The sequence below is a fragment of the Cyclopterus lumpus genome, chromosome 14 (assembly GCF_009769545.1).
Source record: "Cyclopterus lumpus isolate fCycLum1 chromosome 14, fCycLum1.pri, whole genome shotgun sequence".
In the NCBI taxonomy this organism is placed as follows: Eukaryota; Metazoa; Chordata; class Actinopteri; order Perciformes; family Cyclopteridae; genus Cyclopterus; species Cyclopterus lumpus.
Genome location: NC_046979.1, coordinates 13187994 through 13211831, shown reverse-complemented (window position 1 = coordinate 13211831; position 23838 = coordinate 13187994). Strand labels below are relative to the sequence as shown.

At 40.6% G+C, this 23838-nt stretch overlaps 2 protein-coding genes across 3 annotated transcripts; both read left to right on the top strand.

The window, feature by feature from the left end:
• The first annotated feature begins 1273 nt into the window (after positions 1-1273).
• Positions 1274-4928, top strand: mettl27 (methyltransferase like 27). 2 transcript variants are annotated; one of them, XM_034550807.1, is made up of 7 exons: positions 1274-1477; positions 1748-1882; positions 2105-2233; positions 2574-2709; positions 2914-3006; positions 3136-3383; positions 4817-4928. In XM_034550807.1, exons 2-6 carry the CDS (start codon positions 1763-1765, stop codon positions 3342-3344), a joined length of 687 nt encoding a protein of 228 aa, XP_034406698.1. In that variant the 5' UTR covers positions 1274-1477; positions 1748-1762; the 3' UTR covers positions 3345-3383; positions 4817-4928. The 2 variants fall into 2 exon arrangements, with proteins under 2 accessions (XP_034406698.1, XP_034406697.1); XM_034550806.1 differs by lacking the exon at positions 4817-4928 and having other exon boundaries at positions 3136-4154.
• On the top strand, positions 4096-8197 carry LOC117742846 (complement C1q-like protein 2). The gene is made up of 5 exons (XM_034550496.1): positions 4096-4125; positions 4817-5018; positions 5627-5710; positions 5799-5927; positions 6004-8197. The coding sequence occupies exons 1-5, from the start codon at positions 4096-4098 to the stop codon at positions 6282-6284; spliced, it is 726 nt and encodes a 241-aa protein (XP_034406387.1). The 3' UTR covers positions 6285-8197.
• The last annotated feature ends 15641 nt before the right edge of the window (positions 8198-23838 follow it).

Genomic DNA, 23838 nt, shown 5'->3' with positions numbered 1-23838 from the left:
CTGCGCATGTGCGCGAATTTGAGACATTGCCGCTTTCAATGGTTGTCGGAAATATTACAACTCCGGGCGTTTCAGGGCAGGAATATGGTGGCTGTGAACGAAGCATGCAGAATTATCTGTCCGTCTGCTGATTGACTGAAACGTCTACAAAAAACTAATATTATTTATCAATTATGTTTCTATCAGATTAGTATCTGCGAGTCAATTAGATAGACTTTGACCATTCATTATCTATTTATGATTTTTTTTTATAAGCCAACCCAGCAGGAAGGATTAGCAAACACGCATCGGTGCCAAGCCAGTAGTATTATACATGCATTTGATTGTAATATAACATCTTTGTTGCCAATAATTAATCAACCATCAAACTGTTAATGAAGTAGAATTACAGTAAAACATGTTATCAGTGCTTGAAGTGGGCCGGTACTGGCACATACACGTTAGTCTTTAGCGGACTGGGACTTCTTCTTGCGCACCTGCAGTGCTGCCGACACTTTATATTTGTGAACAAATAGCTTATAATGAAGATATACTTAACATATTTATCAATCTGCTCTATTGATTTACAGATCAAACATTTCCAGAGGATTTAAAGGTTCCGATGAAGGATATAGTGATATGTGCAGATCATTTTATTATTATTATTTTATCAAGTTATTTAACTAGAGTCTTCAAGCTGTTGGGGCGTTATGAGGCCTATAATAATGGTCCAAATGGATGTGAAATTGCAGAGTCAAAACACCTTCTAATTGTTTTGAGGGAGGATCCTCATACCAAATTTATCCTAGTATCTTTTATTTACTTTATACATTCTAAATGTTGATAATTATAATGTCCTAGTAATTCCAAATATAGTATAGCTTGTCCACGCATAAGAGAATATACCACTTTTTGAGTCCCAGAGAGGAACATTGTCAGTGTTTCAGCAGAAATTGTGATCGTGATTGTGAGCAACAAGCATCAGTTAAAAAAAACGAACAAGTGTGGCTTTTAATTAATCTAAATATGTACGCCGATTGAATTCAAAATATTTTCACAGAGGAATAATTCTTATTGAACAGGTTAATTAGTATACTGCAAGGGGGTGTAGGGACACGACAGATAATGAACTGGACATTTTAACTACTACTTCAACGTTTCAACATATCTCTTGTAACGCTTTTTGTAGTCCATCTTCGAGACATTGTAGTTTCACCACGGCACGTAAAACTACAACAACAGCCGCCGTCGCATTATTACTACGTAGCTTAGTGAGACCACTTTCCTTCACTTCGTGAGGTTTCCATTAACTTCTCCACCGCAGTCAGACTCTGCAGCAACCTCTTCCTGCTCTTCCTGCGCAACACTTCCTGGTACACTTCGCTCAACAACACAGTTTGTATTGTTGTTCCGTCGTGTTTCAGAAACAGTTTGGGGAACCAATTTGATTGCCGATTGAAGAAGAAATTGCAAGAAAAGACAACCGACAAGGCTACTGGTAACTCACTATCATGCGTGTTCATCCTTTGCGTAATGTATCATATTATATATATTTATACAGTATATATTTATACAGTATATATTTTATAGCCATAGGCGAGGTCAGAGAAGACCGCATTAAGCAAAGGAAACTGATCCACTAGTTGCACAGTGTGGAGTAGATACTGAGCTGCAATTTCCATTCATACTTAAACTCAATAATGAATGTTCTGATATCTGTCATTATTACCACTATGTTGTCTATATTGTTCTTTCGTTCTTTAAACAGGTTGTCAATAGCATAATGGCAGCTGTCAGTAACACGTTTGAAAATGTGAAAGCGACTATCTTATCAGCTCATGAAAGCGTCACATCAGGAGAAAAGGTCAACTTCTACAACTCCTGGGCAGAGAACTATGATCAGGTGAGTTTATGAACGTATAATAAGATGACGTGAGCAAATGTATTGGCAGTGGTTTTTGTCCTCCAGTTAAATTATAGGATTGGTTTAACTGACATTATTGTGCATGGGGGACATTAAAAAAATGTCTTCTAATTTCTTTAAAACTAACCGAATGTGTATGTGCCGTGCTCATCCTTCTTTATCTGTGCTTAAAGTCTGTATTGTATAACTGGTTTTGAGTAGGATGTGGCTGTTCTGGACTACCGTGCACCAAGTCTGGCAGCAAACAGCATCTCCTCCCATTTCCGCGGTGATCGTGAAGCAGCTGTAGTGTTGGATGTGGCCTGCGGCACAGGACTGGTGGCCAGACAGGTAACTCACAAGATACAGGATTGACGCAGTAATACGTAATTTAATGTTGTAGAAGAAAAAAAAGAAAAAGAGTTTAGAGTTACCAAACGAAAAATATTCAGCTCTATGAAATATGACTTTGGTGTCTGGTCTGTGTCAGTTTAGACATATTTTGAGTGAATTTCCTCTCTCCGTGCATAGATTTTCATGTTTGGATCAAAACCTTTATTTAAAACATTTTCCCTTTTATGATTTTACAAATTAGAACAAGGCAAACCCTGTCACCTATCCGTTTTTAATGTCCATGTTCAATTGATTTGACCAGTATGACTGTTAAACCACCAAATGTGTCTGTGTACAGATGAAGAGACATGGATTTGGACATTTTGTGGGGATTGATGGAAGCGAGGCGATGTTGACGTTGGCCAGAGAGAGCGAGTTATACCAGGACCTGAATCAGTCCATGCTGGGGGAGGGGCCACTACCGGTCCAGAAGGGTAATGTTATGGTTTATGCCATGTCACATGGGTCATTCGTCTCTGGTTCAGTCGGGGACCCTCAAGCGGGGTATGATAGACAACTTTTCTTTTCTTTTTTTCTTACATGATATTATGGGTAATTAATATTCCTAATCGTTCCTGTTATTTACACTAGTACTGCAAACTGTCTTATCATCCTCCCCCTTTCCCTTCCTCCTGCAGGTTTGTTTGATGTGGTTGTGATCGTTGGAGCTCTCAGTGCTGGTCAGGTCCCGGTTAATGTCGTCAGAGAGTTGTGCAAGGCCACCAAACCTGGTGAGAATATGTCTTTTGGTTTCATGCTGCCTGTACTGCAGTTCTGATCCTTGGTTGTAAATCAGTATCTCCTCACTGTCTGTGAATTGTAATCAATCAAAAACAATGACTATGACCTGAATCCACTAGGTGGGCACGTTTGCATGACGACCAGAAGTAACCTTAAAAACGTGGAGTACAAAGCTGCCCTGGAGCATGAGCTGAAGCAGATGGAGGACGAAGGGCTCTGGACTTGTGTGGAGGTCGCTGAGGTGGAGGACTGGGAGAGAGCCGTGTCGGAGCAGGAGAACGGCTACATATCTGGGGTTGTGTACCTCTATAGGAAACTACAACTATAGCACATCGCACCACAACAAAGGCTTGACATCACACCGGAGGTACAAAACAACCCAAGAAGATGCAACATTTTCAAACTAATTGTACTCATCTTTTGGAAATGTTATTCACAAAGTTAAAGATGTGGAGCTTCATTCGCAGATGTAAATGTGAGACTTAAAACGTTCATGACTAAATGTTTCAGTTTTGCTTTGAACAGTATTCATGCTGCAGGCATGTTGCAATATACTCAGATTCTTACATATGTACACGATCTTGTGGGTATGTTGTACATTATTCCTAGTAGAAAATGATTGTATAAGAAGGACTAACTTGTGTCTGTTTACTGTGTCTTGAATGCATACATATCTGCTCCACATTAATCTGTTTGATATGAGTTTAATATGAATATGATCGCATGCACTTTGTAACTCAGCAGAAAAATTCCGATAACCGGTTCAATTAACCCCAGGCAGCCCATTAGCCATGAAAGCGTCTTCATAATTGAGAAACAGGGTTTGAATGGTCAAGTAAAAAAACATTGAAGGATTTAATTTCAGTTAAGTGTTGGTACACATGAACTTGGTTAGTGAAAATACTGTATTTAGTTGACTAAAAACATCTTGAGTCAAATTTAACAATTCATACACATTAACAGTGAAAATACTCTAATGAAACACCCAAAAAGCAAGAGGTGAGCGACACCTTCATCAATGAAACAGAATTCTCTAAATGTGTTATTTTATCTGCATTTGGATCTGAATCAAAGTAAACATGGTGGAAGATACTGATGGTGTGCTCAATGTTTGTCAAATAAACTACAGCCAGAAGAATCTCTTTAGTATTGGTCTATACAGCTCATGAATGGTACTTTTCAGGTTTTGTTGTCTTAAACTGATCACCAGAAAGTGAAGTGACTATCTGACCTATGACCCCTGGCTGTAGTTCAGCAATCTGAAGGACTTTGTTCTGTCCAGATTGAGTTTATGTATTTGGGTTGCCACCAGAGGGCCATGGAGACCATATTGACTCTGTGGGCTTCAATGATTCCACAAATGATTTACAACATGAAAATAAATCAACACATAAGATTTTAAAGACTATCGCAGTGTTTTAACAGAGGACAGTCTTGTATTAATTTATAATATATCAGACAGAAGAAAAAAGATTCACTACCGTCACCCTAATCCTCAGTCACACTAAAAGGCCTCGGCACTAGGATACGTGAGTTTCTTTAAGTGTTTTTCTGTGTGCATTAATAAACAGGGTTTATTCACAGCTGCACGAGAGAGTTTGATAGTTAAAGTGTTCCAACCGTATGTAGCAGCTTGTATTTTCTCACCAGCACCAGAGGCTTTGAATAAACAAAAAACACCTGTTGTTTTTCCCATTAGTTCAGCCAGCTGAAGTTTGGAGACTATATAAGACAGTTCAACTGTACCAGTGCACTAAACACAATGAGGGTTGTTCTTGCTTTGCTGTTGGTGCTGCTCAGTCTGTGCTTCAGGGCCAGGGTTTCGCCGAGGTGGGCGAGATCAGAGAGTCTCAGGACACCGCTCCAAAAGACACAGCTGATGAATGGATCGAGCAGACCATAACGCTGCCCCCCGCTGACATCTGGGCGGAGGTGAGGGCTCTGAGAGACATGGTGGTGGTGCTTAGAGTGCACCTTGAGCTGCTTCAGAGAGATCATTCTGGTAAAGACTGGTTACTTTTCCTGTTGAGTGTTCATAATGTTGTCCTTTAACAGTTAGATTGAAGGGTTTCAAGTATATCTTTTGAGTATTGGGTCAAAAGATGCATGGGAGTCAAGATGTTGTGCAGGTGAACAGTTTGCTCTACTCTGTAATTCTGTCATTGCATTAACTCCAGACGTGCAGACCGGACCAGCTCGGAAAATCTGTGTTATGGATAAGATAAAAGGCATGCTGCTAGCACGGTTAAACATTGACACACAATAAACCAGTGAAGTCAAGTGACAAAACTTTAGTCTTTTACGATCAAAACCTCCAGCAACACTCAAAGTATTAAGAACAACTTTATTAGTTGGAAGCCACGAAATGGTTTTAGTTGCCAACACTTTTGGACGGCTCAAACAAATGACCTATTTAGTCAAAAGGGCATGAGGACTTGTTGGACAGTGAAAGTTAAATAGGGTTTAATCTTGTCATGGACATTTCAGTCTAGTAGACTTTTGATTACTGGTTCAACAGAAAAGATGAGAGCCAAGATGTTGTATGTCCTTTGTTGCGCATGTGAACAGTTTGCTCTGCTCTGTATTTCTCTGTCATTGCATCACCTCCAGACTTACAGACCAGACTGAGAAGCAGTGAGAGTGAACTTCTTGTTATCAAGTCCAGGATGGACCAGTTGGAGAGAGAAAATGCAGGTGAAGAAATATGTCCGTGAACTGATGTACTGGTTGTGAGCTCCAGCTTCAGCTTTATGACATACAATGACTTGTTTTGTGTTAACAGAGAAACCAAAGGTGGCCTTCTACACAGCTCTCACTGATGCGGGATATGTTGGACCAAACAGCGCAGACATCACACTGAAATACAGCAAGGTCTTCACCAACATCGGCAATGCTTACAGTCCAGCTACAGGTAAATACTTCAGGGCACACGGACATGTAAGTTTACATAAATCAATAATTATTGCTTTGCATTTTCTACTCCGTAGGTTTCTTCACAGCACCAGTCAAAGGGGTCTACTATCTCCAGTTCACGGTGTGTGCTAACCACACAGGCCTTATGGGTGTATATGTGTACAAGAACAACCAGAAGATCATGTATAACGTGGAGTGGAAGGAAGATCAACTTTACAAGTATTTCACTAACTCTGTCGTCTTGGAGCTGATGGCAGGAGACGCCATTCACCTGGTTCTCCCATCAACCTATTCTCTCTATGACGATAGCAATAACCACAACACCTTCAGTGGCACCCTTCTCTTCCCACTGTGAGGATGTCGTTTAGGCTGCTGTGTGATTAATTTGTCACAGACCCTGTTGTTGTTGGCTACACAGCAAATAATGGGATTCTGAATCTGACTTGCATTTGAAAACATTCAAATAAAGCTTGTTATCTTCATATAGAACATGTACATGAACTGTGCTGATGTTCACATACTAAAACAGTTTAACATCTCAAACGAGCACATTCATTTTTACAGAAAAATAGCCTCCTAGTGTGTTGTTGTAATAGGCTATTATATTACTGGGTTATTGTTACTAACACATGTTAAAGTGGCATTTTAAAGTTAACAATAATAATTCCCTTGAAATATAGCGGCATCAAAGTAACTAGCACAGAATGGAAACAGACGGTATACCTAATAATGTTCCTCTCAGGTCTAAGCCATTGTTTTCCATTTACACTGTAATGCACAATTATGTTATTTACATTATCTTTTTAAAAACAAGCCTTGCTATCAGAGTATGTACGCGGCAATGAAGTCACATGAATGTATCTATATTACCATAAATACAAAAGAAAAACTAAATGGAAATAGAATCTAACGGATATTCATTCAAATCACACAGCACATTAATGTTTTGACTTTTTTTAATTTGTTCTTAGACGTATTTGTGATCAGGGGAAAACACATAATCATTGTAGCTAACACAGATGAAAACTATTATTTAAGTGCCTCTTTTTTTGTCTAAACAGTGAATGTTGCCACTTCTGAATCCCACTCATTCACACAGTGGGAGACTGCTTCACCTGCTCAGACTGCCTGCAGTCGCCACATGTCCTGCTTCCATATTCCCTAATTATTATTTCAGGCTCATGAGGTTTCAAGAAAACAGATAAATCTGAATTAGTTATATTCTTAATACTATTAATGCAATTACTATTACTTTATTTAAGACATTAAATCCACATTTGAAGGTTATCATTATAACCTCCATTTTCTATGTTATTTATTCACCAGTTAAAAGAGCAATTTTGTCATTCATTTGGAGTTATGATTGATGTCAAGTAGGTGATCTCTTTTAGCTTTGTTTTATAGAAGGCATCCAGTTTTAAGTCTATGCCAGCTTTCTTGAATATCTGAGGGTAATATGTATATGTTCTGCTGCTAAATGTTCCAGGCTTGTTTGTATGTGTCAATAGTTGTGGTTGTGTGTCACGGGGGTTTGGTCCAATCCCAAAGTCTTGAGGGACTCACCTGTCCCCTTAATGCTTGACACAGTATAAATACGAATGGGACAGTATCTTGCTACCAAATATCGTGACGATGCTAAAAACATTGTGTACAATTGTTTGTTTTCATTTTTTACTTCGTGATTTTAAGGACAGGCGGTAATTGCCAAAAAAATCAATGTACTCGTTTTTGTCAAAGAGCTTTAATAAGCTAAATTAAAAGAAATGCTTGATGTATAAACTAACGTTAGGTGTGCCTTATAGCATATGCTTGAAATACTCTGATTTCATCTGTTTGGGGGACACCATCCTAAGTCTTTAATGTTTCATGTGTTCATTTAATATGCCAGGCTGAACACCCATTTGCCATCCTCTCTGTTAACCTTTTTTTCTCTCAGCCTCCGGGCTTCCCTGCTAACTGTTCATTTTAATGTCACAGAGCTATGAATTGTGAATGATTTCCTCTGGGAAAGCATGTGTTTGAAATCACCATAACATACTACTTATATTAAGTATAATGTCAAATTGCGATATTCTTGCTCAATGGTGGTGTTTTGTAAATATCTTATTTGACTATTACATTAAATTTTAAAATCAGGCAGTAAAAAATGTCAAATCAAAACCCACAGTTGTACATAACATGTATTGGGGTCGTCAAGGTAACAAGGTATGTCGCCACTGTCCCATTTGTTTTTATACCATCTTGAGCCCTTGCTGCCTCTCACACTCAACAATTTACCAAGTGATGGCTGTTCAATTCCTGAGGGGGGCTCAGGGTCTAAGGCCTGAGGAGGGTTCAGGGCCTAAGGCCTGAGGGGGGCTCAGGGTCTAAGGCCTGAGGAGGGTTCAGGGCCTAAGGCCTGAGGGGGGTGTAGGGCCTAAGGCCTGAGGGGGGTTCAGGGCCTAAGGCCTGAGGAGGGTTCAGGGCCTAAGGCCTGAGGGGGGTTCAGGGCCTAAGGCCTGAGGGGGGACCTTGAGATCGGACTGATTGGGCTTTTGTTGACTCGTTGTGGTGCGCTGAGCAGGCCAAATAATAGTGAAAACAAAAATAATTGTACATCAACTTTGAATGTCTGATAGGATCTCATGTTTTATCGTAGTTTTATCAATTTTCGAGATATTGGACCGTAGATTATATTCAGCACAATGAAGCTCTGAGGTACAGTAAGGAGGGACTTTGATACAAAATAAAGGCAACAACATAGAAATGTGAGTATGGATGAACCCTTGAGTATGGATGAACCCTTGGCGTGTTAGTGCATGGACTGTCTAACACGTTGTAGTAAGAGTAAAATAGAAATGAGTCGGCCGTGTGGAAACCGTGTACCCAAATGTCAGACTTCCTGTGTCTTTGCTTTTGTCTGTCTCCCTGTCTGTCTCCCTACTTTTGTTTGATCTTAAAAAGAGCTACAATGAGGTCGACTGAATGCTCCACAGTAATAAAAAAGAAAATGAACTTTCTCTTTTACAGATACCCTTTAAGAGCCTTTTGCTGCATTAACTGTCTCAATGGCAATGATGGATCTGTTCGGATGAGATTATGATTACACACAAAAAAGGATTTTCTAAGAGTGAAGGAGATAAGCGGATGAGGGAGAGAGCTTCCCTCATGGGGACTCATCACAGCGTGATGTCCAACAGCCACAGGAATTTCAGATTTCGGGGAATGACTCATTCACAGAGTTTCCCTGGAGATGAGGTTGCTTCCTCTCTAACTATTGAGACCCTGAGACAGTTTCTTCCATCTGTTTTAACTGTGATCGGTCCCGTGGCATTCAGCACACAGATTAGAGTAATAGGAGAGAAGGGAAAGCGGTACATTTAGAGACTGTAAATTGCATTCGAGGCTGCGCTGGCTGGAGAGGAAGGGCTACAAAGGCATAAAGGAGTGAAATCACGTCCTGAAGACAGAGAGAACAGGCTTTTGAAAGGGTTTTGCTGTGAAGGAATTTTAAGGAGTGAAATAATTGGATGCTGGAGGCCTCGTCTCAGCAAAAGTAAGAATGCAAACCCCATTCTTTCCATGAGTGTGAGGCATGTAGAGGAGGTGAAGTCAGGTGACAGGAGTTGTCATCCAGTAAAAACCACACCAATATCTTTTATCTTCACACGTTCAATATAAACAGAATTAGAGCAGTCTTTTCTGCAGAATTGTATCTTGGCAAGAAGCCACATCTACAGGATCTACATACACTGTATTGTTTCTTCAGAGATATTGATCCTTTCATGGGGTTTCTGCTGTCTTGCAGATGAAAGCGAGCTGCTTCCCCACCTGGTATCGCCGTGGTGAACTTGGCAAAGAATGAATGAATGCCTGAGACAGAAATGGAGATGGTGTGAAGAACAATAGAACAGGCACTGGGCAAGCTCCATCTTATTCATCCACATTCAGTGTATGGTAATTAGTTGAAATGTTGGCTCATATTTAATTCAAATGTCACAGTGATTCCCTTTGTTTTAAAGTGTGTGTACAATGTGCGGTTAACTACTGAAGGCATCTGTTTCACTCTCTCATCTCCTCTTTCTAACACAATTAAATAAATGTCCATATAGTTCCTAAATGAAGAAGGCTGAGGACCATTTTAGTGTACTATTTTTGGACTGTATTTACTGTCAAGTCATGTTTAGGATTTGGTTCAGCTCAGGGTATAATGTCCTGCATTAGAGGGATTTAAAGAAATAGTTCCATATTTTGGGATTTATGTTTATTCACTTTCTAAGAGTTGGACAAGAAGGTCATCATTGTCCATTCAGTTTGTTGCTGGGGAATGTAATGGAGTTGATTAGCTCAAGATAAAGACTGAAAACAACTTGCCTGGCTCTCTCCAAAGTTTAAAAGAGCTTTATTAAACATTCAGAGCACTAATACAGCGGCAAACAAATATTATCTTTAAATGTAAAAGATATAGTTGAGTAATGTAAATCGGAGCAGAGGATGAAGACACGCTCACCCTGTGAATGTTGTTATCCAACCTTGTCATGCTCTGGGCCTGCCGAGTGTGCTTTTGGTGCATGTGAGCTTGAGGCCGCTGCTCTGCCCTGCTCTCATACAGTGGTTACAGCTGATAACGTCCTCTCGACCAGTCGGCAACCTCCAGTTCTGAAAAAGTAAGCATACCTTAAACCTGCCTTCTCTCTACTGGCCAGCAGGGGGCGACTCCTCTGGTTGCAAAAAGACATCTGAGAAGTCATTTAACCCATCCTGTTATTAAGGAGCAGTGGAGCGCCTGGGGAGCAACTGGGGATTCAGTGTCTTGCTCAAGGACACTTGGACATGCAACTATGGGGAGAGCGGGGATCGAACCAGGTACCTTGTGGTTACAGGACGACCTCTCTCCCCACTGAGTTACAGCCGACCAAACTTTCATTACAAATATGAATATCTACTTCTCACTTTATTACCTCAGCAAACATTGTCAGTTTATGGTCTATATCACTAGTATTAAGACCTCTTCAAAACAGCATGACGTTAATTTAGTAAATTATGGTCCCAGAGGCCATAAAACATGGTATGCTTTAGGGCGGGCTACGTCGTGGTTGACAGGTCGCTATTGCTACCAGAGCCGTCTCCGTAGTCTCTAAATGTCTGTAGTCCAAATATGGTCACTTCCGTTCACTTGTTGCAAAAAGTCAAAATGGCGACGGCCAAAATCCCAAGATGGTGACAGCCAATATGTCAAACCTAAAGCTTCAAATCCGCCGTACACAAACCAATGTGTGACATCACAACAACTATGTGCACTTCTTATACAGTCTGTGGTCCTGACCGACAGCGGCGTTGCATAAAGGTGTAGCACCCATCCTCCAGTTCCCCCTCAGGTAAACACTGTTTACCTCCTGTAGATTGCACTGTTAGCGCTGTTAACACCAGCTCGCCTTCACCATGTTGAGAGCGGTTGAGAGGCAGTTGAGTTCCTCACAATCTCGGATCTTGTACCTTTAAGTGTAAAAACAAGAATTTGTGATTTCATGGGGAGCTATGTGCTGTAACTATTTCGGTAGTTTAGATTATGACCAGTAACATACAGCACCATTATTCTCAATTAATGCTGTAATTGTCTTTATTCTGCTGGTGTACCGGTTCAGTGTGTAAAAGCTGTTCACAAAGCACGTATTGTTGTTTTGTACCAAATGCCCACATACCTGGTAGACAGTCAATATACAAGCTCATTACAACTATTGGGGGAACGTGGCTGAATGTGTTTGCATATGCTCATACTGTATGTGGGTGTGGATTTGTGCGTGCGTGCGTGCGTGCGTGCGTGCGTGCGTGTGCGTGTGTGTGTGCATGTTTTTCTTGTCTGTACCTGGCAAGGTCATTGCTGCACTTCAGTCATCTGGGCCAATGGGGTTTCTCTAATCTGTCAAACTCCAGCAACAGTTAACTGCACAAAACCAATGGTAGATACAGACTGTTATATACCCACAGGGCTTCTTTCAGTCTGAGGTATGTGTGTTTGTGTGTTATATCTGTATGCTTATTTCTTTGTCGAGACAAAACTATATATATATATATATATATATATATATTGTTATTATGTAACCACTGTGCAGCCTCAGAAGGGACTAACAGGCTACAAAGCTGAATTTATTATTTTGTCCTTCCGATTTAAATTGCGGCAGTAGGAATACTAGGAGAAACAGATGCCTTTATTGATTTTATATATAGATATTTGTTATGATTCAAACGAGCCGTTATAGAGTCTTTCTGGTGGGGTAACACAAAGAGTGAGTGGCTTTTTTTAGCTTACTTTGTCAATGAGATGCAAATCCATGCAGCACTGAGGAGAGCTGGGCTACTGCACGCACGGACGCCGTTCTCACTCACATAAACACATGCGCACACACAATATTTAAGCCTAGCTTTCTTCTTCAAATGCTTCAAACAATTCATGCATTTGCTGGGACACGGCATTGTAAAAAGTTCTTTCTTCTTGACAAGTCACTTAGTGATTCACTCACCCTCGGTGTCAGCTGCAGCAAACAGAGCCGTCCTGGCCATCCTGTGCACAAATTTAATCAAACCAATCACCCTTACTCAATCCAATCTTCTGCAATACAGGTATTCCATGCGGTGTTTTATTCAATAACAGAATAATTGTATTCTAACACATGATTTGCCAATTTCAGCTTCAAAATACATTATAACCAAAAGTTCCCAGTGAACTCTGTGGAATTGAAGTGGTATTGGATCTAGTTATGTATTTTCAATGGTAAAATCTATCTAAAAGATATAAATCCCTGCTGTCACACACAGCCTTTACTGTCCCGCCTGATAGCACCAACATTGTTTACGTATTAATCATCGCGATACAAATCGAAGTGAACTTGGAACCATTTATTGTCACTGATGAAGATGGGTTATTCCATTCATCAAGGGCAGAGGGTGACCTTGCACCCACAGTTGATGAATGAATATGCTGGTGATAGTCATTTGGTTCCAGTTTCAATTAAATTAAATCAAACAACCTTCCTCTTTGGTTTCACCATGTTTGCAATTGTGCACTAAAAAGGGATCTGTGTGGTGAGGTCAAGGTCATGTAACAGAAGTTATCATTGAAGTTGTCTAATTTTGAGGAAAAAGGCAAACAAATATGTGGCATTTATATATAAAGGAATTTGACAATGGTCCACACTGCTGTAACATCTCTGAATGGAACAGAGGCTTGAGTGATGTTTAAATCACATGTCATATGTTATATTATATTTTATTCAGTTTCCTTTGCATTTTTCCACCAACATTTCTTCCACGGAAATTGAAACTGCACATCAACGCACATAACGCACTATATGGGATTAAAAAAAAACAATTGTCCAACATTTTTTGATCTGATACAAATACCATAAAAGCAACAGTAACATATTTACAACAAGCCATATGGCCCCATCACTGCTCTGTGATTGGAGGTCACTGCTGTGCGTTTTGCTTTGCTCCGCAGATCTGGTGAAGGTGACAGCTGTCAAATTAGATATTGATCTCGAAAGTGTGTGAGCTTATGTGTGTGTTTTTTTTTCCGGTCTCCCTATAATGGATTTATCTAAAAGCTTTCTAGCATCTATGAACCACAGGTCATTCTTTGATATCAAGTTAGCAATTAGCCATTAGCTAAATGTGAGTTAGTCCGTTCTGTGTCGTGCATTCAACAACTATTAGTGGATCTATTCTCAATTGTGTGGACAGCCCCTCAATGTGAAGGTTGAGTCCTCCTTATATCCGTTCTGCAGCTCACCAACATGAGGTTACCCTGGGATCAACAGGACAGGATACTGTCAAACCAGAAGATAATGAGGCACCTCTAACACTCAGCCTGATGGGTTTGCTGTCATTGGGAATGCATTTCGCTTTGTGTGCACTGTCATTTTCTACAAGGATGAGGATATTTTTAGAACTTGTCATAGTGCAAACCCGTTTTTTACCGTGCGTTGTTCAGTCAAACCTTGTTGTTGTTTTACTATCACCTATCATTTATGTATATTATTGTGCTTCATCATCACTTTACAAAGTCTAACTCTGTCTGTGTCCATTGTTACACTCTTTTTTTCTCTCCTTACAAATTCAGCAGTAAGATACACACAGATATTTACTACTTTCGTAACTTCCCCATGTTCAATGGTCAGTAATACGTTTTGAATGCAATGTTGAAATGTATTTTCGTGGTCTGAAACATGATTGATTGTGCTTTAAGTATTTGTATCTTCATAGAAGGGTGCTGGTAAAGCGGATAAATCAGTAGTTTTTGTATGAAATGATAATGTGAAAACGGTCGCTCATGGTGATGAATTTACAGAGGATTATCATATGAACTCAACATGGCTTTACGGAGCTTTACAGTGTGTTTCAGTTCATTGTTCAGCTATTTGGCTGCAACATTACTATTTTGGTTCACTCCCACTCCTCTCATTGTGTCATTTTTGGACAGCGGCTGGCAGCTGTTTACAGTGAAAGATATTCTGTACTGTACACAACATACCTGCTCAGCACTAGGAACTAGCTGGTGAGAGTTGGTGGAGGACCTACGTTCACCATTGAAACATGGACTGAAATGAATGCTAATGTTGCTCCATGATGGCAATGCTGTGTCATTTTTACAAAGTAATAATATGTCAATGTTGTGTTTACATTGTGCTCCACAGCCTCTGAAAAATATGATTATAGTTACTGTAATCGCAAAATCTGTATGAACCTGTTTTAACTTTCATTACAAATATTAAGTTAAACACATTCTGAGCCAATTACAATAAGGAGGCCGTCTGGAGCCAATGGATGCCACTGTGTGATCTCCAACTCTGTGTCAACATTTAAATTGTTGTGTTTAAAAACATGATTTGGCACGAACAAGACAATTTGAAGGAGATGACTAAGTAAAGGAAACAGCACACAGCAGAAAGATTGACGTTTGCACAGCAACTAGCTGCAGCTCTGGCCTTTTTTGTTGTTGGAGGTGTGAAGGATTTTTCCATGTTTATGGAATCCATGAATTGTTTGCACGCTTTTGTGTTGTCAGGACGCCAGCTCAAACAGTCTTATTTTTATTTTGATACGAGAACTTGAGAGGAAAATAACTATAATTATTTATCTACACTTTTCAAAAACATATGCAAATGCAAGCTAAATGGAGATGGTAAAATAAATTCCAGGTTGCAGTTTATCTTTAAGAGATGTCAATGGATTGATAACAAGAAAGTGTGTGTGTGTGTGTGTGTGTGTGTGTGTGTGTGTGTGTGTGTGTGTGTGTGTGTGTGTGTGTGTGTGTGTGTGGGTGTATGTGTCTGTGTGTGTATGTGTCTGTGTATCTGTGTGTGTGTCTTGGCTCAACCTTCTAAATCCTCAGGCTGTTCATCTTATCATCTGAGATTTGGCATCTTCTCGCTGTTTGTCTGTGTACGTATATTTAGATATTAGAATATGTGTTTGTGCGTGTTTGTGTGTGCGCGCGCCTGTGTGTGTGTCTAACTATGCTCATATGGTTTCTTATTCTTACCTTCTCTATCTCTGGTACACACAAGCACGCACACACACGTGCACACACACACACACACACACTCCTCTGTTTTGGCCTATTTCCTCCCTGATCATGTGACCAGCTAGCAGCAACTGTGATTAAACAGGATCACCGTAGGTCCATTGATGCCTTTCTGTTTTCCTTGCCCCCTTGAGAATCCTCATGTCATTGTGTGTGTGTGTGTGTGCTTTTTTAGATTTTTTTGTTTGTACTTTTCTTGAGACGAGCTGTTCGCCTCTTCAGTCTAAACCTCTAGTTATTGTTTATTGGTATGTCTCCAAATCTGCGAACAAGATCTCGATGTCGTAACATTAGATATAGCCTTGTCCTTTCCTTTCATGGAATTTTCTCTCATCCAATTTATAAAAAGACTCTTGCTAAACTGCACTTACGACGGGATTCGTGACTTCCGAGGAAATTTGCTACTCATGTGCAAGAATTGAAATTGTGACCTTTGAATCACAAAAAGATGAAAAAACACTTTTCACATCACCGTTCAACACATCTGAAACCGGACCCATAACTTGGAGCTTCCTGTTACCTAAACACTGGGTGTGATGGGGCAAAGACTCAGGCGCAGAGGAACAGACCGGAGTCAAGGTGAGGTACAGCAACAATTAACTTTACTGGGCAGAGTGGGGAATAAGGGGAAAAACAGGGACTGAAACACAAACACTAGCAACTAAGGCTTAAAGGTGATGTGAACACAGGGGTATTACAAAGACAAGGGAAAGCAGGGGAGTGTAGATATGAGGGGAAATCACAGGTGTAGGGTATGAACAATCAGGAAACACACACACACACACACACACACACACACACACACACACACACGGGAGGCAGGGGAGTGGCTGAGAGCAGGTGAAAGGAATGAACAATTAGGACACACTGGGAAGACTTACACTTGTAAGCTGTTCTGCCTTGTATTTCCATTGTGTTTTACAAACCGCAAAACATTCTGGATGGCCTTAATTGAAAAGGTGACGCAGCTTAAGATACCACTGATGAGTGATGAGCCTCTCGGGGCCAGAATTTATATTTCTAGGCTTCCGGTGCAGCCAGCAAATATCCAGGCCAAGACCTCCTTCTCCGGGCCCTGCTCATTGTTTACTGTCTGGGCTTCCACTTTGCAACTTGAGTTGAGAGACAATATGTAGCCAGATTACAAGATCATTTTTAACAAAGAAAGAATAATAATCATTGTCATGCGACTGTATTTCGGTAAATGCGTTGTTCCTCTTTTGCTCTCCACACGGACTGTTTCCCTGCATTCAGCCAAAGCCCGCTGGAACGCCACAAGACACTTCTACTCCGACTACAAAAGGAAACCAGAACTGTTCCCATAACAAAAATCTTGTCCTTTTTCCGAATGCAGAATATGTTTACCAGGAAAGACGTTGCCATTTCTACGTTTTATATGCTCAGCATGGGACTGACAACAAAAAGTGAGATTTAAATGATGAACAAACAACAACAAAAATTGTATTTGATTGTAATTCACTCAGAGTAGTTACACCAAAAAACCTTGTAAACACACAGAATAAGCAAATGAGTCTGTGCTGCTTTTAACTCTGAAAGTCTCATTTTCTGTAGAATTGTGAGAGCTTCTTTAATGGTTTTAGCTTTGGCATATGTCTCCCCCACCTAGCTGCTGATAAAATGCCCTTGACCTCAGCTTTACTAGTACACATAGAGGTTGCATTGGAAAGCTGCTTGCATTAACACAATGATCTCTGAACATGAGCTGGAAATCACTAAAAAGAAAGAAACATCCTCAATTGTCTCTTTCAGTCTAAAAACATATTTTTTTGCTGCAATTCCAGGAACCAGAGACTTAAAGCAAGTGGCACTCAGATACTTCTATTTCACTGTCATTCTAATGGCGGGCACCGTTCCATATTAAGTACGCCCTTGATCCCTCTGTCCTACTGATGTGGTCCTGAATCAGATTATATACTCTTCAGCATGCACACTTGTACGGACGTGCGTGACAAACATACAAGACCCACACATGCACAGACACACACACCTTGTTTTATTTTTTCCAAAGACTAAACATGTAATTCACTCAAACTCAATCATACCCACACTCTTTATCATTTCCAAATTTGTACCCCATCATATTGCTGGCTCAGGCGCTCCCTTTTATGACAAAGCTAACAATAAGCAGGACAAAGGCGGAGGAAACGAAACAAATTAGTTTAGACACAACCCTCATTATTTCCATTCACAGCACCAGCGACATTGTAATTGCAGACACACCTTGCTGTCTCTTCTTCCTCACCTGCTCCATTTAAGTCTGAACCCCTGAAAAGAACAAATGATTGATGTCTCTCTCTCTCTCGCTTCCTCTCCTTCCATGCGGTCTGTTATGTTCTTCATAAGTTTGCCCCACATGAAAAGAGTGAGTGAATATTATCAAGAAGATGACGCTCCATGTACACCTAGTGACACAATCTAGCCTTTAATTATGCACTAGAAAAGCTTCTTCCCGCATGTCCCTGATTCTCTTGCTGAAGAATCAATACAGAGCAGACAAACATGAATGCACACTGACATACTCACAGTCACCAACACGGGCACAAAGGCACATACACTAATATTTGCAGAAAATCAATCTTCCGTGTGCAGGTGTTGCTGTAGCTGCTGCCAAGCGTTTCACAATGTTGTGTTGTTCAGAAAGATTGAATAAGAAAAAACATGTACTATTTGAGTTATGCTGTACACACTTGGCTACCAAGGCGCTCTGGGCGTGTTTCCTGTGTGTGTGTGTGTGTGTGTGTGTGTGTGTGTGTGTGTGTGTGTGTGTGTGTGTGTGTGAAGTGCATTGATGATGTAACACTATCCCGCTGTTCTTCTTGTGGTTTTTCCAGGTCCATTCTCCAGGATTGTTGACGGTTTTTTTATGGAGCTGTTGCTGCATATGAGATGGATGTGTATACTGGTCTCTGATTGGCTGTCCCAGATCAAGGTGAGCTTCCACCACCCTGTTCATGTGTCAGTCAACTGACGCTGACTATTACGTGAGCTCGCTCCTCTTTGTCTGATGAGAAGGTTTCATATTGGGCTTCCAAGCTGCACTGAATTCACTTGCTATTTTATTGAAAAATCTGATAGTAAATAATAATCAAGATCGTGTAGATTGGCCAACTATAATTATCGCTTTAAGGTAGATTTTTATAGTTCATAGTAGATATAAAATAATGAAATAGAAAAATAAATGTTGTCCACCGTGCTGCAACAGTTAAACTGAATATGCCATATGTTCAAACTATTTATTTGTCCAATTGCATGTAAAAGGAAAGCCGGTGCGTTTATGAGCATCTGTGCATGTTGGCATGCAGATGGGATGTTGTGTTTGCTGTGTGACAGGTGGCGGCTTGCACAAAAAGATATTTGTACAAAAAATATCTAGACTTCTGGTCAGAAGTTATTGTAGCTGAGGTGAGACATTGAGAAGTGTCGTGTTTGGGAGGATAGAGACCAATAAAAGCAGTGTTACTATATAAAGGCATTATTGACAGATAGAGAGTTTATTATGGGGCATTAAACTAGGAACAGATGGAGACCTTTGCCTTGTAGTTCAAGCAAGGAGAAATATAATCAGTCATCCTTTTTGTCACTGGCCGGGCCCTATTCATGTGTGTGTGTGTGTGTGTGTGTGTGTGTGTGTTTGTGTGTGTGGTGTGTGTGCGCTTGATGCAGCAACTGGTCTATGCTTTACTCATTAGTATTAATGAATCACACACTTAATACATCTGCTTCATTGCCTCTGTCTCTTTCAATTCATTACAGTTCAAGGAGACATTGTTCATAAAGATGAAACAAATTATGAATGAAAACTATATTTTAAGCCGTGAGTCGTATTTTCTTTGCTCTGCCATCATGTGCATCAGTTGAACTGGCAGCTCAGATGGAGAGCGCAAGCAACAACCACCACCGTTTAGCGGAACACTCTGAGACACCAGTCAAGCAAACCTTGGCATGAGAGACCCCATTTTATTCACATCATTAAGCAGCACTAACAAAAGCTCTTTATAGTAAAGATGAGGCTTAATATCACACTTACATTCATCAGGTGGACGAATACACAACTCCAGATTAATCCTTTTGCTGGTTGTTTGAATAGGCTGTTTGCTCACACGTACGCCACAATAAACTGTGTCAATGATGAGTATGCAGCTTGTTCTGTTGACCTCAAGTAAGCAAACAAAATCTATTGATCTCGCTTCAAGATTTTAAAGAATTAAAGGACAGAAATTTAGAAGAACACTGATTAACTAATAATTCAACTGGCTTACTTTTTTAACCTTTTAAAGATCTTGAATTATGAATTAATAACATTATTCTTTACTATCTCCCTGGCTATCTCTGGCTCTCTTTGTGTTTATTCTGTTCTATACAGCTACTCTCTGGACCAGCGGAAGCCCCTAAACCATCAAGCCTGCATCCTTTCCACAGGAAATACAATGTTAAGTTGTGTTGTGACAAAAGCTGCCTCCTTTTCTGCATCTCTGGGGATTTTGCCAGCATGAGGTGAGAAGAGAGGACGGGGGGAGGAATCTGGAGGTATGTCTAATGAGAAACTGTCAACAATGAACCGGTAAGATTGGGTGTTGGGAGGAAATGGTGAGGTACAGGAGTTAAATTAAATCTAAGGTAAAAGCATTGTAATGAGATGAGGAAGGTGAGGAAACGTGTAGGGGAGCTTGCATGTGAATGAGAAAAGGCTTGGAGGTAGGAAAGTAGAGGGGAACAGGCTCAATTAGGGGGCGACGGATTGGGAGAGAGGAACAGGTTAAAGCCAATGTGTGGGTTGGGGGGGATGGAGCATGTGGAGGTCCATCATTCTCTCTGGTTTCTGCCTCCTTGAGCCTTTAGTGTTGATTTACTGCCCAGCACCGAATGAAGATCCCCTCCACGATCGTCTGTATCTGTCTCCCGTTTAGTGCTTCCTCCCTGGGGTGATATTAAGAGTAAACACGGTGCTTCTATTCACCTGCTACAGTCGGGACTTCATAAAGCACTTCACTGTCAGAGAGGAAGAGCATTACCCACAATGAAAGTGTACTACTATGTAGTTGCAAATAAATGTTGTGCTTTGCAATAGCAACACTCCACAGCGCTGTTGTGCACCAGAACCTGAATGGAACAATACACACTTTTGTTTACTGGTGACTGGTACATTTACTGTAAAATGTCATATAAAGTAGCTCTGGTTTCAGCTGTGAGTTTGGGCCAATGAACATATGACTCAGAAAGCTAATATGTTACCATGGCAATTCCCATGGCAGCTGAGTTGAATATTCCTGTTGCTTGATTTAGACTAGCTGGCCACACATGAAACGACCCCCCCCCCCCCCCCCCCCCCCCCCCCCCACACACACACACACACACACACACACACACAAAACACACACAAACACACACACACACACACAAAACACACACAAACACACACACACACACACACACACACACACACACAAACACAAACACACAGGCGCAGTCCTCCAGACTCCTCATCAAGTGTTTGTTTACTGTGACCTTTTCTCTCGTCTTCCTCACTTCTTTCTCCTGAACTTCACCCCTTTTCCCTCGTCTTCCTCACCTCTTTCTGTCCACGACCTCTCTTTCACCTTAAATATAGATAAACTCATAGCTGCCTGTCTTTCCGACCTCTCTCCTTATCTTCTTCCCCTCACTGTCCCTGCACAACCCTTCCATCCTCTGCTCCTCAGTGATGTTTCATTTACTTTAATCTAGTTTGATGTTATTTAATTTAGAGAGCCGTGACTTGTGATGGCTCAGCAGGGATTCAGGGGTGTAGCTGTGCTGTCGCGCGCTTGTGCCTGTTTGAGTACGGTCACGCACATGTGCGTGCATTTGCAGGTCTGCAGTCTGCACACGTGCACAAACATGCCCTTCAGCAGAGCAGAGATGTTTGATTTTTGCAGCCTGAGTTTGTCTTAAAGAAAAAAAACTAACTTAGAATCATGCCAAGATGGTTATTACTTATTTACACGGCTGAGTAAGAGTTAGGAGACAGTATGAAGAGACGGATGGAAAGGGCGATGAGGGATAATATTGAGATAGCCGTTGTGGGGAAGAAATGAGGGCTGCAGGACGAGAAAAGATGAGAAGAGGAAACCGAGGAAGAGAAGTGACCTTGGGGAGGCCAGATAAACAGACATATTGTGATTTATATGGGAATTATTAGCTAGAGGGAATGGTCTTTACTTGCAATAGTCTGCAGACTGTTTTGAAATGCTGCTATATACAGTACGCTAGCTAAGAAGACACAAGATTCTATATTCAATAAGCTACAGAAGACAGATCCAAAAGTCTCAGCTAAAATAGAGTATTGTATGTGTTATCTGTGATATGTGTCTAATGAAACAAGATGCCTTGTGAAAGACATGCTTTAGCAATTTAACCAATAAGAATAAAGGAAATTAAAAGGTGTAGACTAAGATATGGTGCTGAATTGCGTTTGCTGCTTTTTTTCTTCTCTTGTGTCAGAACTCATTTACCGTTGTGTATCAGAATTGTTTGTTTACTTTCATCAAGTTTTGAGCTAAGACAAACTTCGAATCCTGTTCATTTCCATTCCTCAGACTTTCCCTGGGGGGGGATGATGGGATTTTATTGATTTTGTGTGTGTCTGTGGTTTTGTGCACATGAGTGACTCCAGCGTGAGTTTTTAAAAGAAGCCCTGTCGTGCACGTACTCATAATGCTGCACAGACGGAGAAGGGCTACTTGGCTGCACTCTCAATTCTACCTAATTTCATTGATTCAGTTACTTTTCCCATTTTTCTTTTTGTTGCTCGTCTCTTGCTGTTGGTTGATATTTACCTCTCAACGGGGTGAATTTAATCAGGTTCGGATGCGCCCCTTTACTGTCGCTGTTCATACAGTTATACAAAGAGATGTATAGAGATTAAGCAACACTCACACAAACTATGTAGAGAGAAATTGTATTTGTTTGTTGATTCTGTCCACGTACATGTCCATGTGTGTGCTTTTGGATATAAATTCCAGCTGATCCAACCAGACAGGATACGAAGAACTCTGCTGCAGCTGAATTTGGGTGTCTGGAGGAATGATGGACTGGCAGCTGCTTGGCTCAGAAGAGAAAACGGACTAGAACAGCTTTAACCCACCAAGGTGTGAGATTTATTCACGCTCTGTGTGTGTGCGTGGGTGTATGTGTGTGTATGTGTATATGTTTGCCAGGGTTCCGCTGGTATGGGATTATGGCTGATTCTTGATATTTTTACATCAAAAAGATTAGATTTTTCATGCAAAAAATATAATATTTCTATCTATCGCTTAATTTTTCTCAGGTGGAAAGAGCTTCTAAAATAGCATTTATACTCTCATGTTGTTCTAAAACTTCCCCTGAAACCCCATTAAAAATGTAATTGCTCCCGGGCTTAGCATCTCCTATTGAATGGAAGGAGAAACTGTCAGGTAAATTGAGCTTTTAATTTACCAAAACATTACTAGATAATTAAATGATGGAAAAAGATCTGCAAATAACATAAAGAATGGATCTGTGCATCAGTCATGTCAGCAATAAACAATACTGACTGACTGACACGTAGCAGGATGATATATTGTGTTGTATTGGGAGCGTGTGTGTGTGTATTCCTGAGTGTATCCATCTATTTAAGGGAGATGATGAGTCACTCAGTAATCTCCAAATGGAAGCAGTGTTGCATTGTGAGGACACATCCATCATGTCTCCAGCAGGTACATGCAGGTCATCGGGTATGTGCAGTGCACAGCTAACTCGTTAGCACCTCTACCAGCCTCTGGCTTTGCCTATTACTACTCCGAAGTTGACAGTAATTCCTAATTTTATGGTCTGTTGACAGCCCGGACAAACTATGTTAAAGTTACCGAGGATTATGTCATTACAGGCTGTCAAACACACTTTACTTAAGTAGTGTAGTAATTTTGCTGACAGTTTACAAACAGTGAGCAGGTTAAGCTTCATTGACTTAAAGACACTCTTTGGATCCGAGTTTCATGCTATATACTAATTCAGTCAGTGTTTTCATTATGCAAATACAGCACATTCCTAGTGGGGAAAAAAGCTTGAATCAAATAAGCTCACTAATGCATCCATGAAATCTAAAAGTGCCCCATTTTTTAATGTGGCGCAGGTGGACACCATTTTCCCCTCTCGTTCAATCTGCAAAGGAAATTGAGGATCTGCTTACAGCACTAAATAATGATTGGAAAATGGTGGATGGTGTTGTTATGGTTCTCCCAAAATATCTGAATTTACTATGCCGAGTATATATGTATGTTATTCTATTTATACATAATATGGAATGAGGAAGTCACTGACTGACAGA

What these genes read in the sequence shown, in the direction of transcription:
- mettl27 (XM_034550807.1), top strand. Translation starts at nt 1,763, where the DNA reads ATGGCAGCTGTCAGTAACACGTTTGAAAATGTGAAAGCGACTATCTTA. An exon ending in GGGCAGAGAACTATGATCAG is followed by an intron (nt 1,883 to 2,104) that starts GTGAGTTTATGA and finishes GGTTTTGAGTAG; the next exon opens with GATGTGGCTGTTCTGGACTA. An exon ending in CAGGACTGGTGGCCAGACAG is followed by an intron (nt 2,234 to 2,573) that starts GTAACTCACAAG and finishes GTCTGTGTACAG; the next exon opens with ATGAAGAGACATGGATTTGG.
- LOC117742846 (XM_034550496.1), top strand. Translation starts at nt 4,096, where the DNA reads ATGGTGGAAGATACTGATGGTGTGCTCAAT. An exon ending in GCTTCAGAGAGATCATTCTG is followed by an intron (nt 5,019 to 5,626) that starts GTAAAGACTGGT and finishes CATCACCTCCAG; the next exon opens with ACTTACAGACCAGACTGAGA. An exon ending in GTTGGAGAGAGAAAATGCAG is followed by an intron (nt 5,711 to 5,798) that starts GTGAAGAAATAT and finishes TTGTGTTAACAG; the next exon opens with AGAAACCAAAGGTGGCCTTC.